Source organism: Anomaloglossus baeobatrachus, chromosome 2 (assembly GCF_048569485.1).
Source record: "Anomaloglossus baeobatrachus isolate aAnoBae1 chromosome 2, aAnoBae1.hap1, whole genome shotgun sequence".
Classification (NCBI taxonomy): Eukaryota; Metazoa; Chordata; class Amphibia; order Anura; family Aromobatidae; genus Anomaloglossus; species Anomaloglossus baeobatrachus.
The window spans coordinates 2,778,313-2,798,817 of NC_134354.1; the positions used below are offsets into that span (position 1 = coordinate 2,778,313).

Here is a 20,505-nt window from a genome sequence, read left to right on the forward strand (position 1 = left end):
CTGTTAATTTACAGGGTTATAGCCTATTCAGGAATGACCGTACAAATAAGCGAGGGGGAGGGGTGTGTCTATATGTAACATCATCCTTACAACCCATCCTGCGTGACAACATATGTGAGGGTACTGAGAATGTAGAGTCCCTATGGGTGGAGATAAGGGGGGGGGGGGGGGGGAGAAGAATAAAATACTGATAGGGGTGTGTTATAAGACGCCGAATATTATGGAAGAGGTAGAGAATCTCCTCATAAAGCAAATTGATAAAGCAGCGAGTCTCGGAGAGGTAATTATTATGGGGGACTTTAACTATCCTGATATAAATTGGGGAACAAAAACTTGCAGTTCCAGCAAAGGAAATAGATTTTTGATAACAATGAAAGATAATTACCTTTCACAAATGGTACAGGACCCCACAAGAGGGGGAGCACTACTAGACCTTGTACTAACCAATAGGCCAGACCGCATATCAAATATACAAGTTGGGGGTTACTTGGGGAATAGTGATCACAAAATAATAAGTTTTCATGTATTCTTTAGTAAGATGTCTAGTAGAGGGGCTTCAAGGACACTAAACTTCAGGAAAGCAAATTAGAAACGGTTGAGAGATGATCTTAGTGCAATAAACTGGGATGATGTACTAAGTAATAAAAGTACACAAAGCAAATGGGAGACTTTTATGAGCATCCTGAATAGGGCTTGTGCAGAAAATATACCCTATGGGAACAAACATGCTAGAAATAGGAGGAAACCCCTATGGCTAAATAGAGCTGTAAGGGAAGCAATAAAAGAAAAACAGAAAGCCTTAAAAGAATTAAAGAGGGTAGGTAGTGATGAGGCATTATATAATTATAGAAAATTAAATAAAATATGTAAATAGCAAATTAAGTTAGCTAAGTTTGAGACAGAGAGACTCATTGCGAGAGAAAGTAAAAATAATCCTAAAATATTCTTTAACTACATAAACAGTAAAAAACTGAAAAGCGATAGTGTTGGCCCCCTTAAAAATAGTCTTGGTGAAATGGTGGAAGGGGATGAGGGTAAAGCCAACCTGCTGAATGACTTTTTTTCTACGGTTTTTATACAAGAAAATGCCATGGCAGATGACATGACCAGTGATACCATAAATTCACCCTTGAATATTACCTGCTTAACCCAGCAGGAAGTACGCCGCCGCCTCGAAATCACTAAGGTTGACAAATCTCCGGGCCCGGATGGCTACACCCCAGAGTACTACAGGAATTGAGTTCTGTGATAGACCATTATTTTTAATCTTCTCAGATTCCTTAATAACAGGGTCGGTACCGCAGGACTGGCGCATAGCAAATGTGGTGCCAATATTCAAAAAGGGGACAAAAACTGAGCCGGGAAATTATAGGCCGGTAAGTTTAACCTCTACGGTTGGTAAAATCCTTGAGGGTTTCTTGAGAGATGCTATACTGGAGTATCTCAAGAAAAATAACCTTATGACAGACTATCAACATGGGTTTATGAGGGATCGATCCTGTCAAACTGATCAGCTTCTATGAAGAGGTAAGTTCAAGCCTGGACCAGGGAAATACAGTGGATGTTGTGTATATGGACTTTTCAAAAGCTTTTGATACGGTGCCACACAAAAGGTTGGTACATAAAATGAGAATAATGGGGATAGGGGAAAATATGTGTAACTGGGTTAAAAACTGGCTCAGTGATAGGAAACAAAGGGTGGTTATTAATGGTACGTACTCGGACTGGGTCTCAGTTCATAGTGGGGTACCACAGGGGTCAGTATTGGGCCCGCTTCTTTTCAACATATTTATAAATGACCTTGTTGGGGGCATGCGGAGTAGAATTTCAATATTTGCAGATGATACTAAACTCTGCAGGGTAATCAATACAGAGGAGGATAATTTTATATTACAGGGAGATTTATGTAAATTGGAGGATTGGGCTGAGAAGTGGCAATTGAAGTGTAATGTAGATAAATGTAAGGTCATGCACTTGGGTAGAAGAAATAACATTTATGATTATGTACTTAATTGTAGAACACTGGGTAAAACAGACACAGAAAAAGACTTGGGTGTATGGGTGGATGGTAAACTTCACTTTAGTGGCCAGTGTCAGGCAGCTGCTGCCAGGGCTAATAAAATAATGGGATGTATTAAAAGAGGTAGAAGTGTTCATGGAAAAAATATAGTTCTACCTCTGTACAAGTCACTAGTGCGACCGCACTTATATACTGTGTACAATTCTGGTCACCGATATATAAGAAGGACATAGCTGAACTGGAGAGGGTGCAGAGAAGACCACCAAGATTATTAGAGGAATGGGGGGCTGCAATACCAAGACAGGAAAAACGAAGGCTTAGGGGGGATCTAATCACAATGTATAAATATATGAGGGGACAGTACAGAGACCTTTCCAAAGATCTTTTTACACCTAGGCCTGCGACTGGAACATGGGGGCATCCGCTACGTCTTGAGGAAAGAAGGTTTAATCATAATCACAGACGAGGATTCTTTACTGTACGAGCAGTGAGACTATGGAACTCTCTGCCGCATGATGTTGTAATGAGTGATTCACTACTAACATTAAGCAGAGCCTGGATGCCTTTCCTGAAAAATGTAATATTAGCAGTTATGTATATTAGATTTTATGACAGGGTATTGATCCAGGGAACTAGTCTGATTGCCGGATGTGGACGAAGGAAGGACATTTTTTCCCCATTGGAACTTGTTTGCCACATTGGGGTTTTTTTGCCTTCCTCTGGATCAACATGTTAGGCTACGGGGTGAACTAGATGGACTTAGGGGTACTTTGCACGCTGCGACATCGCAGGCCGATGCTGCGATGCCGAGCGCGATAGTACCCGCCCCCGTCGCAGCAGCGATTTCCTTGTGATAGCTGCCGTAGTGAACATTATCGCTACGGCAGCTTCACATGGACTCACCTGCCCTGCGACCGTTGGTCTGGCCGGCGACCCGCCTCCTTGTTAAGGGGGCGGGTCGTGCGGTGTCATAGCGACGTCACATGCCAGGCAGCCAATCGGAGCGGAGGGGCGGAGATGAGTGGGATGTAAACATCCCACCCACCTCCTTCCTTCCGCATATCCTACGGAAGCCGCAGTGACGCCGGTAGGAGCTGTTCCTCGCTCCTGCAGCTTCACACACAGCGATGTCTGCTGCCGCAGGAGCGAGGAACAACATCGGACTGTCGCGTCAGCGTAATCATGGATTACGCCGACGCTGCACCGATGATACGATTACGACACTTTTGCGCTCGTTAATCGTATCATCTAGGCTTTACACACTACGATGTCGCATGCGATGCCGGAAGTGCGTCATTTTCAATTTGACCCCACCGACATAGCACCTGCGATGTCATAGTGTGCAAAGCCCGCCTTAGAGTCTCCCTTCAATCTTAAAAACTATGATACTATGATACACTCGTACCATCACCCATCAATCTATCCCTACACTCGTACCATCACCTATCAATCCATTACTACACTCGTACCATCACCCATCAATCTATCCCTACACTCGTATCATCACCCATCAATCCATCCCTACACTCGTACCATCACCCATCAATCTATCCCTACACTCGTACCATCACCCATCAATCTATCCCTACACTCGTACCCACTCATCAATCCATAACTACACTCGTACCATCACCCATCAATCCATAACTACACTCGTACCACCCCCATCAATCCATCCCTACACTCGTACCATCATCCATCAATCTATCCCTACACTCGTACCATCATCCATCAATCCATAACTACACTCGTACCACCCCCATCAATCCATCCCTACACTCGTACCACCCCCATCAATCTATCCCTACACTCGTACCATCACCCATCAATCCATCCCTACACTCGTACCGTCACCCATCAATCTATCCCTACACTCGTACCATCACCCATCAATCCATCCCTACACTCGTACCACCCCCATCAATCTATCCTTACACACTCGTACCATCACCCATCAATCTATCCCTATACTCGTACCATCACCCATCAATCCCTCCTTACAATCGTACCATCACCCATCAATCCCTCCTTACAATCGTACCATCATCCATCCATCCCTCCTTACACTCGTACCATCACCCATCAATCCATCCCTACACTCGTACCATCACCCATAAAAACCTCCTTACACTAGTACCATCACCCATCAATCCCTCCTTACACTCGTACCATCACCCACCAATCCATAACTACTCTTGTACCATCACCCATCAATCCATCCCTACACTCGTACCATCACCTATCAATCCATTACTACACTCGTACCATCACCCATCAATCCATCCCTACACTCGTACCATCACCCATCAATCCATAACTACACTCATACCACCCCCATCAATCGATCCCTACACTCGTACTACCCCCATCAATCTATTCCTACACTCGTACCATCACCCATCAGTCCATCCCTACACTCGTGCCATCACTCATCAATCTATCCCTACACTCGTACCATCACCCATCAATCTATCCCTACACTCGTACCATCACCCATCAATCCATAACTACTCTCGTACCATCACACATCAATCCATCCCTACACTCGTACCATCACACATCAATTCATCCCTACACTCGTACCATCACCCATCAATCTATCCCTACACTCGTACCATCACCCATCAATCTATCCCTACACTCGTACCATCATCCATCAATCTATCCCTACACTCGTACCATCACCCATCAATCCATCCCTACACTCGTACCATCATCCATCAATCCATCCCTACACTCATACCATCACCCATCAATCCATCCCTACACTCGTACCATCACCCATCACTCCCTCCTTACACTCGTACCATCACCCATCAATCTATCCCTACACTCGTACCATCACCCATCAATCCATCCCTACACTCGTACCATCACCCATCAATCTATCCCTACACTCGTACCATCACCCATCAATCCATCCCTACACTCGTACCATCACCCATCAATCTATCCCTACACTCGTACCATCACCCATCAATCCATAACTACTCTCGTACCATCACACATCAATCCATCCCTACACTCGTACCATCACCCATCAATCCATCCCTACACTCGTACCATCACCCATCAATCTATCCCTAAACTCGTACCATCACCCATCAATCTATCCCTACACTCGTACCATCACCCATCAATCTATCCCTACACTCGTACCATCACCCATCAATCTATCCCTACACTCGTACCATCACCGATCAATCCCTCCTTACACTTGCACCATCACCCATCAATCCCTCCTTACACTCGTACCATCACCCATCAATCCCTCCTTACACTTGTACCATCACCCATCAATCCATCCCTACACTCGTACCATCACCCATCAATCTATCCCTACACTCGTACCATCACCCATCAATCCATCCCTACACTCGTACCATCATCCATCAATCCATCCCTACACTCATACCATCACCCATCAATCCATCCCTACACTCGTACCATCACCCATCAATCCCTCCTTACACTCGTACCATCACCCATCAATCTATCCCTACACTCGTACCATCACCCATCAATCCATCCCTACACTCGTACCATCATCCATCACTCCATCCCTACACTCGTACCATCACCCATCAATCCCTCCTTACACTAGTACCATCACCCATCAATCCCTCCTTACACTCGTACCATCACCCATCAATCTATCCCTACACTCGTACCATCACCCATCAATCTATCCCTACACTCGTACCATCACCCATCAATCTATCCCTACACTCGCACCATCACCCATCAATCTATCCCTACACTCGTACCATCACCCATCAATCTCTCCTTACACTCGTACCATCACCCATCAATCCATCCCTACACTCGTACCATCACCAATCAATTCATCCCTACACCCGTACCATCACCCATCAATCCATCCCTACACTCGTACCATCACCCATCAATCCATCCCTACACTCGTACCATCACCCATCAATCCATCCCTACACTCGTACCATCACCCATCAATCTCTCCTTACACTCGTATCATCACCCATCAATCTATCCCTACACTCGTACCATCACCTATCAATCTATCCCTACACTCGTACCATCACCCATCAATCTCTCCTTACACTCGTACCATCACCCATCAATCTCTCCTTACACTCGTACCATCACCCATCAATCCATCCCTACACTCGTACCATCACCCATCAATCCATCCCTACACCCGTACCATCACCCATCAATCCATCCCTACACTCGTACCATCACCCATCAATCCATCCCTACACTCGTACCATCACCCATAAATCCCTCCTTACACTCGTACCATCACCCATCAATCCATCCCTACACCCGTACCATCACCCATCAATCCATCCCTACACTCGTACCATCACCCATCAATCCATCCCTACACCCGTACCATCACCCATCAATCCATCCCTACACTCGTACCATCACCCATCAATCCATCCCTACACTCGTACCATCACCCATCAATCCATCCCTACACTTGTACCATCACCCATCAATCTCTCCTTACACTCGTATCATCACCCATCAATCCATCCCTACACTCGTACCATCACCCATCAATCTATCCCTACACTCGTACCATCACCCATCAATCTATCCCTACACTCGTACCATCATCCATCAATCCCTCCTTACACTCGTACCATCACCCATCAATCTATCCCTACACTCGTACCATCACCCATCAATCTATCCCTACACTCGTACCATCACCCATCAATCCATCCCTACACTCGTACCATCACCCATCAATCTATCCCTACACTCGTACCATCACCCATCAATCCATCCCTACACTCGTACCATCACCCATCAATCCCTCCTTACACTCGTACCATCACACATCAATCTATCCCTACACTCGTACCATCACCCATCAATCCCTCCTTACACTCGTACCATCACCCATCAATCTATCCCTACACTCGTACCATCACCCATCAATCCCTCCTTACACTCATACCATCACCCATCAATCCATCCCTACACTCGTACCATCACCCATCAATCTATCCCTACACTCGTACCATCACCCATCAATCCCTCCTTACACTCGTACCATCACCCATCAATCCATCCCTACACTCGTACCATCATCCATAGACTAGCCTATCACCTCACTGCTCTGATCTAATCTAGTCCCTTTCTGCCCTTGTTATTATTATTAATCCATAACTACACTCGCACCATCACTCATCAATCCATAACTACACTCGCACCATCACTCATCAATCCATAACTACACTCGTACCATCACCCATCAATCCATAACTACACTCGCACCATCACTCATCAATCCATAACTACACTCGCACCATCACTCATCAATCCATAACTACACTCGCACCATCACTCATCAATCCATAACTACACTCGCACCATCACTCATCAATCCATAACTACACTCGCACCATCACTCATCAATCCATAACTACACTCGTACCATCACTCATCAATCCATAACTACAGTCGCACCATCACTCATCAATCCATAACTACACTCGCACCATCACTCATCAATCCATCCCTACACTCGTACCATCACCCATCAATCCATAACTACACTCGTACCATCACCCATCAATCCATAACTACACTCGTACCATCACTCATCAATCCATAACTACACTCGCACCATCACTCATCAATCCATAACTACACTCGTACCATCACTCATCAATCCATAACTACACTCGCACCATCACTCATCAATCCATAACTACACTCGCACCATCACTCATCAATCCATAACTACACTCGCACCATCACTCATCAATCCATAACTACACTCGCACCATCACTCATCAATCCATAACTACACTCGCACCATCACTCATCAATCCATAACTACACTCGTACCATCATCCATCAATCCATAACTACACTCGCACCATCACTCATCAATCCATAACTACACTCGCACCATCACTCATCAATCCATAACTACACTCGCACCATCATCCATCAATCCATAACTACACTCGCACCATCACTCATCAATCCATAACTACACTCGCACCATCACTCATCAATCCATAACTACACTCGTACCATCACTCATCAATCCATAACTACACTCGCACCATCACTCATCAATCCATAACTACACTCGCACCATCACTCATCAATCCATAACTACACTCGCACCATCACTCATCAATCCATAACTACACTCGTACCATCACTCATCAATCCATAACTACACTCGCACCATCACTCATCAATCCATAAATACACTCGTACCATCATCCATCAATCCATAACTACACTCGCACCATCACTCATCAATCCATAACTACACTCGCACCATCACTCATCAATCCATAACTACACTCGCACCATCATCCATCAATCCATAACTACACTCGTACCATCACTCATCAATCCATAACTACACTCGCACCATCACCCATCAATCCATAACTACACTCGTACCATCACCCATCAATCAATAACTACACTCGTACCATCTCTCATCAATCCATAACTACACTCGTACCATCACTCATCAATCCATAACTACACTCGCACCATCATCCATCAATCCATAACTACACTCGTACCATCACCCATCAATCCATAACTACACTTGTACCATCACCCATCAATCTATAACTACACTCGTACCATCACTCATCAATCCATAACTACACTCGCACCATCACTCATCAATCCATAACTACACTCGTGCCATCATCCATTAATCCAGAACTACACTCGTACCATCACTCATCAATCCATAACTACACTCGTACCATCACCCATCAATCCATAACTGCACTCGTACCACCACTCATCAATCCATAACTACACTCGTACCATCACCATCAATCCATAACTACACTCGTACTATCACTCATCAATCCATAACTACACTTGTACCATCAGCCATCAATCCATAACTACACTCGTACCTTCACTCATCAATCCATAACTACACTCACACCATCACTCATCAATCCATAACTACACTCATACCATCATCCATCAATCCATAACTACACTCGTACCATCATCCATCAATCCATAACTACACTCGTACCATCACTCATCAATCCATAACTACACTCGCACCATCACTCATCAATCCATAACTACACTCGTACCATCACCTATCAATCCCTCCGTACACTCGTACCATCACTCATCAATCCATAACTACACTCGCACCATCACTCATCAATCCATAACTACACTCGTACCATCACTCATCAATCCATAACTACACTCGTACCATCACCCATCAATCCATTACTGCACTCGTACCATCACTCATCAATCCATAACTACACTCGCACCATCACTCATCAATCCATAACTACACTCGTACCATCACTCATCAATCCATAACTACACTCGTACCATCACCCATCAATCCATTACTGCACTCGTACCATCACTCATCAATCCATAACTACACTCGCACCATCACTCATCAATCCATAACTACACTCGTACCATCACCCATCAATCCATAACTACACTCGCACCATCACCCATCAATCCATAACTACACTAGTACCATCACCCATCAATCCATAACTACACTCGCACCATCATCCATCAATCCATAACTACACTCGTACCATCACCCATCAATCCATAACTACACTAGTACCATCACCCATCAATCCATAACTACACTCGCACCATCATCCATCAATCCATTACTACACTAGTACCATCACCCATCAATCCATAACTACACTCGCACCATCATCCATCAATCCCTCCGTACACTCGTACCATCACCCATCAATCCATAACTACACTCGCACCATCATCCATCAATCCCTCCGTACACTCGTACCATCACTCATCAATCCATAACTACACTCGCACCATCATCCATCAATCCATTACTACACTCGTACCATCACTCATCAATCCATAACTACACTCGTACCATCACCCATCAATCCATTACTGCACTCGTACCATCACTCATCAATCCATAACTACACTCGCACCATCACTCATCAATCCATAACTACACTCGTACCATCACCCATCAATCCATAACTACACTCGCACCATCACCCATCAATCCATAACTACACTAGTACCATCACCCATCAATCCATAACTACACTCGCACCATCATCCATCAATCCATAACTACACTCGTACCATCACCAATCAATCCATAACTACACTAGTACCATCACCCATCAATCCATAACTACACTCGCACCATCATCCATCAATCCCTCCGTACACTCGTACCATCACTCATCAATCCATAACTACACTCGCACCATCATCCATCAATCCATTACTACACTAGTACCATCACTCATCAATCCATAACTACACTCGCACCATCACTCATCAATCCATAACTACACTCGTACCATCACCCATCAATCCATAACTACACTCGCACCATCACCCATCAATCCATAACTACACTCGCACCATCACTCATCAATCCATAACTACACTCGCACCATCACTCATCAATCCATAACTACACTCGTACCATCACCCATCAATCCATAACTACACTCGTACCATCACCCATCAATCCCTCCGTACACTCGTACCATCACTCATCAATCCATAACTACACTAGTACCATCACCCATCAATCCATAACTACACTCGCACCATCACTCATCAATCCATAACTACACTCGTACCATCACCCATCAATCCCTCCGTACACTCGTACCATCACTCATCAATCCATAACTACACTCGTACCATCACCCATCAATCCATAACTACACTCGTACCATTACCCATCAATCCATCACTACACTCGTACCATCACTCATCAATCCATAACTACACTCGTACCATCACTCATCAATCCATAACTACACTCGTACCATCACTCATCAATCCATAACTACACTCGTACCATCACTCATCAATCCATAACTACACTCGTACCATCACCCATCAATCCCTCCGTACACTCGTACCATCACTCATCAATCCATAACTACACTAGTACCATCACCCATCAATCCATAACTACACTCGTACCATCACTCATCAATCCATAACTACACTCGTACCATCACCCATCAATCCATAACTACACTCGTACCATTACCCATCAATCCATCACTACACTCGTACCATCACTCATCAATCCATAACTACACTCGTACCATTACCCATCAATCCATCACTACACTGGTATCACCTTCCATCTATCCATCTGCACATTCTTAACATTACCCATCTATCTATCCCTACTTGTACAATCCCCTATCTATCCATCCCTAAACTCATACCATCACCCATCTATCACTCCCAATGTGATGCCCTTGAACTAGTCAGGGTGTCACAGGGTACTGTGCTCTTTATCTTTTGGGTGCAGGACTCAACCCCCCCAAGGTTCTGGGATCCTAAGTTTTCGTATTGCTCCATCAGCATACAAATCCTAGTCACACCTTACACCACATCCTGTCAGGCACACCAGTGGGTGGTCTAGCTGGAAAAGGGTCACCCGCCTAGGGGTCAGGCAGACTGGTGGGAGGGGCAGAGTTAGTTGAGTGGTAGCCCTCAGAGAGTGAGGAGCTAGGGGGAGTTGGAGCTCCCTGGGGGACTTTTGGCTAGGTCACAGACGGTGGTCTGGGACCGAAGGAGTCGGAGACCCGGTCACAAGGTATTGGAGAAAGGTGCCAGGCTTAGTTTTGGGGAACGGTCGGCACCGGAGTACATAGTAACCGAACCGGTATCGAGCACGGCCGGGTACTGGACCCTAGATCAGGGAGTAGCCTCATGCAACCTGATAATTCACCTGTGGAGGATAGTCTCTTTATGAACTTTCCCCAAGCGCTCATAGATCGAAGGCACCAACACAACGAGGGGGATAGGGCTTTCCAGTCTATGCGGCCCACTTCAATCCCAAGTGTCAGCCATCGAGAGCACAGCTTCCCTACTTGGTTTACCTTTTTGTCAGAGTCTGCTTTGCGGTCGCATCCATACCAATACTGCCTGAGTGAGTATGCTATCCTCCTTTGCTTCCAATCTGCACCACACTCCCCTACACCTCCATCATCCAGAGTCCCGGGGCCTCCCCTACCCGTGAGGGAACGTCATCTGGCTGCCCCACTCCATCTCCCCCGGGTACTCCCATCGGCAGCGGCGGTACTCACCTTACCGCGAACCATGGGTGGCGTCACAAACTCTTATCCCCTGTAAATACCCTCTTTACATTTGAAGTAGCCAGGAGCCCCCGGGTCCGGAGACCCTTGAGCCACAGCAAATCCCAGATCCGAGTGGTTCAACAGCTGCAGGGGTGGCACACCTACACTCGTACCATCACCCATCAATCCATAACTACACTCGTACCATCATCCATCAATCCCTCCCTACACTCATACCATCTATACGTCTTTATAGTTACTTGTACCGCTACCCATTTATCCATCCCTACACTCATACCACCCCCAACTATCCATGCCTACAGTCGTATTATCAACCATCAATCCATGCCTACACGCATACCATCAACCATCTATACATCTTTATACTTGTACCACCACCCATTTCTCCATCCCTACACTCGTACCATCACCCATCTATGCATTCCTACACTCGTACCACCCCCATCTATCCATCCCTACACTCGTACCACCACCCATCTATCCATCCCTACACTCGTACCATCAACCATCTATGCATTCCTACACTCGTACCACCTCCTATCTATCCATCCCTACACTCGTACCACCTCCTATCTATCCATCCCTACACTCGTACCACCCCCATCTATCCATTCCTACATTCGTACCACCACCCATCTATCCATCCCTACACTCGTACCACCACCCATCTATCCATCCCTACACTCGTACCATCAACCATCTATCCATCCCTACACTCGTACCACCACCCATCTATCCATCCCTACACTCGTACCACCACCCATCTATCCATCCCTACACTCGTACCATCAACTATCTATCCATCCCTACACTCGTACCACCACCCATCAATCCATCCCTACACTCGTATTATCAACCATCTATCCATCCCTACACCCATACCATCACCCATCTATCCATCCCTACACTCGTACCATCAACCATCTATCCATCCCTACACCCGTACCACCACCCATCTATCCATCCCTACACTCGTACCATCATCCATCTATCCATCCCTACACTCATATTATCAACCATCTATCCATCCCTACACTCGTACCATCATCCATCTATCCATCCCTACACTCGTACCATCATCCATCTATCCATCCCTACACTCATACCACCACCCATCTATCCATCCCTACACCCGTACCATCATCCATCTATCCATCCCTACACTCGTACCATCAACCATCTATCCATCCCTACACCCATACCATCACCCATCTATCCATCCCTACACTCGTACCATCAACCATCTATCCATCCCTACACCCGTACCACCACCCATCTATCCATCCCTACACTCGTACCATCATCCATCTATCCATCCCTACACTCATATTATCAACCATCTATCCATCCCTACACTCGTACCATCATCCATCTATCCATCCCTACACTCGTACCATCATCCATCTATCCATCCCTACACTCATACCACCACCCATCTATCCATCCCTACACCCGTACCATCATCCATCTATCCATCCGTACACGCGTACCATCAACCATCTATCCATCCTTATACTTGTACCACCCCCATGTATCCATCCTTATACTTGTACCACCCCCATCTATCCATCCTTATACTTGTACCACCCCCATGTATCCATCCTTATACTTGTACCACCCCCATCTATCCATCCTTATACTTGTACCACCCCCATCTATCCATCCTTATACTTGTACCACCCCCATGTATCCATCCTTATACTTGTACCACCCCCATGTATCCATCCTTATACTTGTACAACCCCATCGTTCCATCCCTACACTCATCAGAATATATGTGGAACTATGTAAAGTGTAACCGAAGCTTTTATTTGTTTCTAGTGAAAGAAGTCATGATGGCCACAAATCTGTCACCATCGAGGATCCTGCCAGTAACTATCTGTCACCAGCAGAAGGTCCTGGAGGAGGAGAAGATGAAGACGAGGGGCAGGTGGGATATATCTATCTGTTTGTCATCAATTCCAATGAGCTCTATTCAAAAGGACCAAATATGTAGGTAAGCGTGGCGGACTGAGGCTGTCACGTTCCTGCCCCTGAAGACACCAATCTCGTTTTTGTCTTGGAATGTGAATGATGTCCTGTGTCTTTTGTAAATCTTGTGATGTAATGTTACATTGTATTGTCATGTTTCTGTGTAATGTATGGTATTTATATTACAATTTTTTTGTAAGGGCATTAGAAATAGTTAATGTTGGGACTAGCCCACCCTGGGAGGGGTCAGCTGACCTGGAAAGTGACGGATCATTCTAAGGACTCCGTGAAAGCCTAATGAGCAAACATGATAGACATATAGTCAGTCGTGAAGGTTACATGCAGTGAGTGTTTGTGGCAATGGAGAAAAGGAGACAGAGGGTAAGATTGCGTGAACCTCGTAGGTGGCTGCATACACGGGGTGTGAACAGCACTGTAACTAGAGACCAATCCATGTAGTGGCCCCATCTGATAGGAGCCAGAGGATGGAACCCTAGCAACAAGGCCTCTTAACCATTAGGGTACTGGGTTAAACTCAACTGGCGTGCGAACATAGTGAACTAACCGAGCAGTTTCCAACTAGATGTCTGGAAGTGCAAAGCTATGCTCCTGTCATTATGTACCCTTTAGGAGACTAGATGTAGGACTACAGGAAAGGAAGGTGACCACCATGTTGCGCACTTTAATGCTGGACTGGGTTGCACTGGGACCCACCGACACAGTTAGATCGGATACAGCCCAGAGGGAAGTTGAAATGCGTCTGTTAATGCTGAGTAAAACGGTATTGTGCTGGAAGATATGTACCCGCTATCTAAAACGTAAAATTGTGAACAAGAATGGACCATCCAGTAGAGAGTTGTGACTGAAAGTGAACTGTTGTTCTGCTTGTGAGCGTGAGTTGTCATCCAGTCTTAGTCAGCTGACACCAGTGACCAAATGCGGCCTGCAGGGGTTCCCAGTCCACATGGCCGAAGTCAACACACCCAGTCGGAACCAGGTATTTCATGTAGCGTTCTGGGGCGTCTAGAATCAATCCCTTGCCCATGACTACTGGTCTGCGCTACTCTACACTTGGCATCATCAGCAGGATCAAGCCTTGCCTTCGGAAAATCTGAGTGTTGCAGGGAAGGCACGGGCTATGTTGAAGATGGCAATCATGGTCCTGTCGAAGATGGTGCTTAGCATCGTCTTTAAGATGGTGGACGGTGGCGCAAATCTGGACAACCCTTGAGAGGCTACTGACAAAATTGACTCTCCTGGACATGCCAGTCAATGACAACCAGTGTACTCCCCCGTCGGATGAAGTGGAAACAGAAGGTCCACCCACCTCAATGTCACAGCATGGAACGAGCAGAGACCTGGAGGAAATGGGAGGGTCAGCCAGAAGAGACTCCCCCTGCCTGAAAAGGAGCTGTACAACTGACCGCTGAGGGGGGAGCAGGACGGTGCCATTTTACAAAGAGAAGTTGTAGAGGAAAGGGAGGATGCTGAATGTGGGTGTTTCACCAGAGGCTATGAGGGGAAGAGGGACTTGGGATACTCTTCCTATGGGGGAGGTTGAAGAGGCTCTGTCTGTTACACAGTGTCTGCTCAAAGCTACTTCTGATACTGTTCACACAGCAGAGTCAGACACTCCACATGATGCTGCTTTTCAGTTGCACAGACAGGCTCAGGCATCGACCAGCTGTGCTCTTGTTAGTAATCGGGCCTGTGGGAGTTAATTTCTGCTAGCCTCTGGATTGCTGCTTGAGTCACATGTTGCAGGAGACCGATAAGAGTGGCCTTCTAATTTTATAATATGGTGGCTTGGTCTCCCATGCCAATGATAGCTTTTGTGATCCCGGCTTTTGTGCTTTGATATCCAGTTGCTGCAGAACGTCTGTCTGCTGTTTGGTGTGTTGTGGAAATATTCTTGGTGTCTGATTATTTCCTCCCTTCCTTTAGTTTACTTCTGATCTCGTATTGTATTTAATCTTTGATCTTGAGTTTTGTTCTTTTCCCCATCTGTTTATTTGTGTGGGATTAATAACTTCTGTCCTGGCCCTCTCCTGGGTGGAGGTAGGGGGGGCCACTAAACAAGGGTTGTTCAGAAGCTAGGGTAAGGAAGGCGGCGCAAACATCATCACCTTCAGACATATCTTTGGATTAGGCTCAGTTAGGGTCACCCTAGCCTGAGGGCTAGTTTAGGCTCCCCTGTTCCTAGTGACACCGTCAAACTGCAAGACACTGTCCACAGATATAGGACCTTACACCGGTCCAGTTCTCAAGGGAGCCCACGCTTGAATCACCTGCAGTAGCTTATGGTCCCAGTTGGTTTCTGTCCTGCTGATGAACTGAACATCTGGAGACAGAACGGGAGCAGGAGACAGAAGGCAAGATAGATTGAACCTTGGGTGTGGTCGGAGAAAGAGAGTTTAGAGCATTGTAACTAGTGACTGATCCTCGAATGGAGTAGCCCCAGATGATTGGAGCTCGAGGACGGAATCCTGTCAACCAGGCCCCTTAAACAGTCAAGGTATTGGGTGATTTCTACTGGTACAGGACACTAGTGGCCAGGCCCCTTAACTGTCAACATACCGGGTGAACCTCAACACTGACGTGTGAACGTAGTCAACGAAGTGGTTTTCCACTAGATGTCCGGGAGTGCAATGCTTTGCTCCGGTCATTATGGGACCCTTAACGAGACTGGACGTAGAATGGCAGGAAAGGAAGGCGATCGTCATGGTGCACACTGTAATGCTGGACTGGGTTGCAGTGGGATTCACCAGCCTAGTTAAATCGGACGCAGCCCAGAGGGAAGTATGATGAGTAAGACTGTAACTTTCTGGAAAATATGTGCCTGCTGTCTGGAGTGTAAAGTTGTGAACGACAATTAAACATCCAGTAAAGAGTTGTGGTTTAAAGTGAACTGTTGGTCTCCTTGCAAGCTGACACGGCCAAAGTCCACACACCCATTCAAGAGCAGGTATTTCATGTAGCGTGCCGGGACATCATGAGTCAATCCCTCACCCACGACTACTGCCCCGTGTCTCTCTACAAATACATTTTAGCATTTCCAATGGGGTATAGAAGTCCACGGCTTGTCACATTGCGCCTCACAATCTATGACATGCTCTTTCTCCGGCAGTATATTCTCTCTTCCTCCATGGAGTTGAAGAGATGAGAGAGTCCCTCCCGGCTGTGTATTTTGTGCAGTGAAGTAGGAGGTGGGTCCCATCCTCCGGGTGACAGTGTGGGCACAGACTGTGCTCCTTGGGCTTGTATGTCTCTCTGTGTTGACCGGATTTGATGGCCATACTATTTTGGCTCAGAATCTCAGAATTATAGAATGCTAGAGTAGGAAGGGACCTCTAGGGTCATTGTGTCTGGCCCCCTGCTCGATGCAGGATTCACTGAACCATCTCAGACAGATGTCCGTCCAGTCTCTGTCTGAAGACTTCCATTGAAGGAGAACTCACCACCTCTCGTGGCCGCCTGTTCCATTCAGTGATCTCCTCACTGTCAAGAAGTTTTTTTCTAATATCTCATCTGTATCTTCTCCCTTTCAGTTTCAACCCATTGCTTCTTGTGTTCCCATGTGGAAATGAGAAAAGGGCTGATCCTCTACGGCGTGACAACTCTTGAGATATTTATTACATATCCTCTCACTCTTCATTTTTCCAAGCTAAATATTCCCAGATCCTTTAACTGTTCCTTATAGGTAATAGATTGCAGGCTGCTCACCATCATGGTCGCTCTCCTCTGAACTTTCTCCAGTTTGTTGATTTTTTTTTTTTTAAAATGTGGTGCCAGAACTGGACCCAATATTAAAGATGAGGTCTGACCATAGAGGAGTAAAGGGGGTTAATAACTTCACATGATCTAGACTATATGTTTCTGTTAATACATCCCGGACCTGTGTTTGCCTTTGTTGCTGCTGCATCACACTGGTGACTCCTGTGCAGTCTGTGATCTATTACGAGGGGCTGCAGATAAGTCTTTGGCTTTACCCGAAAGAAATAAGATTGATGATAAAACTTTACATTTGTTCCACATACTGATGACATCACACTGCTTACATCGGTATTCCAAGTTCTGTAAGCCTAGCAAAAAGAAGGATTCCGGTTTTGCCTCAAACTAGGCATTCGTAACAGCCATGGCATCAGAACTGGTGTAACATTTGGTACCAATGAGGTGTTTCTTCAGGTTTGGGAACAAATAGTTGGAGGGAGCTAAATCTGGTGAATAAGGTGGGTGGTCACCAGCTGGAAGCCCGGCTCTGCCAGTTTTGCTGTGGTCCCTCGAGTGGTGTGAGCAGAGGCGTTGTCTTGCAGGAATAAGATTCCTTTGGACAGCTTGCCGCACCTTTTGGCCTTCCGAGCCGTCTTCGATTGGTCCAAACATGCCATGGAAATTCTAGAAGGGAAGGCTACAGAACCTTCTATGTCCTCTGAAGGAAACTGCCATCTGAAACCGCTCAAGAGGGTCTGGCTAACAAAATCTTCTATTCTATCATCGTTTCAATTCTCCTGTATGGCAGCAAAGTCTGCGGCGCTCACACACACCCAGACTGGTCAAGGTGGGTTTCCAGCCCAAAAGAAATAATCCACCTGGAATTCCGTAAGCCCCTTCTCCAGGTCCATCTGAGCTCCTTCAGCAGCGCCTCCTGGGCAGAACTGGACAGTGCCTCTAGACCTTCCAGCTGGTGACCACCCACCTTATTCACCAGATCTATCTCCCTCTGACAATTATCTGTTTCAAAACCTGAAGAAACACCTCAAGGTACCAAATTTCACACCATTTCTGATGCCATGTCTGCTACGGATGCCTGGTTTGAGGCAAAACTAAAATCCTTCATTTTGCTAGGCTTATAGAATTTGGAATACCGATGTAAGAAGTGTGTTCTCATCAGTGGAGAGTATGTGGAAGAAATGTAAAGTTTCATCATCCTACCTCGTTTCTTTCTGGGTATAGCCAAAGACTTATCAGCGGCCCCTCCTAGCTCCCATGCTTCCACACACAATGTACCCGTGATAGGTGGGATTCCATGTAAGCCGCTGGCTTTTCTTCACCATATGGAAGAGATCCTGCTATTTCCTGCAGTGTAATTGGTGTATCCACAGGCTTTTGGAAATCTTTCATCTTTTTCCTCCACTGCCTTTAGTGTTGCCGTTATCTGTTCTTGGCTTAGTCCTTCCTTCGCGATGTCTTTGAAGTACTGGAGCCACATGTTGCGTTTTGGGTATGGATGCTTCTAGCTGTCTTTGCCCATGTGAGTCCATCATTCCCAGAAGGCGCTCTGTCTTGGATGCATTTTGGAGTTGTTGAGTTTGGTGGAGATTTGACGTGTCCTCCTGAGGATGGCTTTGTATTACCTTTGCATGTTGTCATAGGCTATTTATCTGTCTGATATTTATCTACATATCGTTCTCATATCTTTCTGTTTTGTAGGATGACATGTGGGGTGAGACGACCACAGCGGTGACCTCTGAGCGGAGTGCGTCCCTGGAGGAGCTGGTTCCTAGAGGAGGACCCACGGAGTCCAGTAGACGCGATGCTCGGACCATGCTAGGATTCTACATGTTCTGTATCCTGTTCGCCTTTACAGTCCTAACCCCGCCATTGTTCATCATGCTGCCCCAGCTGTTGTGGGGGTCTGAACTGGAGCCCTGTGGGGTGATCTGTGAGGGACTTTACATCTCAGTTGCCTTTAAGCTGCTGTTCCTCATCCTGGGCTCTTGGGCTGTGTTTTTTCGGAGTCCTCGATACATCCTTCCGCGTCTGGTGGAGTTCCGCGCCCTCCTTATCCTGCTCCTCAGTCTCCTACTGATTTCTTACTGGCTCTTCTATGTGGTGCGAATTCTGGGTCAACCGGAGCGGAACATTCTGAGTGTAGTCCAGTACACGGTGTCGCTGGTAGACACCTTCATCTTCATCCATTACCTGGCCATGGTCCTGCTGGAGATCAGACAGCTGCAGCCGAGTTACATCCTCAGAGTGGTGCGGAGCAGTGATGGGGAGGCCCACTGCTACACCATAGGAAGAGTCAGGTAAGACAAAAGTATGTGACCCCCGGCCAGCACGCTACATCATCAGGGTTGTCACCCTTATATCAAGCATAAGAGCATGGCTTCACTATGAATTGTTAATTAGGATCATGGGAAGAAGAGGAGTTGACAATCTCTTCCTCCCTCTTGTTCTATGCCCCACACCCAGCTGAGCAGAGGTTCTGTGACGGGGACAGTACGACCACTAATCCACAGCTTTGTGCGGGTATACTTATCTCCCCTTGTAATTAGGCAACTGACTACAGAACCCCATGTCCCAAAAGTGTGTGTGGCCCAGTTATAAGACTATTGGCTGTTCAGTGTCAGGTGTATAGATATGGGAGATATATTTTCAGCATCGTGGCGCAGTGCT

General features: G+C 46.4%; 1 protein-coding gene across 3 annotated transcripts in view; it reads left to right on the forward strand.

Annotated features, from left to right (window-relative positions):
- The window catches only part of VANGL1 (VANGL planar cell polarity protein 1), a 246,678-nt gene that overhangs the window by 135,185 nt on the left and 90,988 nt on the right, over positions 1-20,505 (forward strand). For all 3 annotated transcript variants that reach the window (XM_075332746.1, XM_075332748.1, XM_075332749.1), the window contains 2 exons: positions 13,957-14,065; positions 19,537-20,135. In XM_075332746.1, the coding sequence (XP_075188861.1) occupies positions 13,957-14,065; positions 19,537-20,135 (708 nt within the window). The remainder of the gene's footprint in view (positions 1-13,956; positions 14,066-19,536; positions 20,136-20,505) is intronic.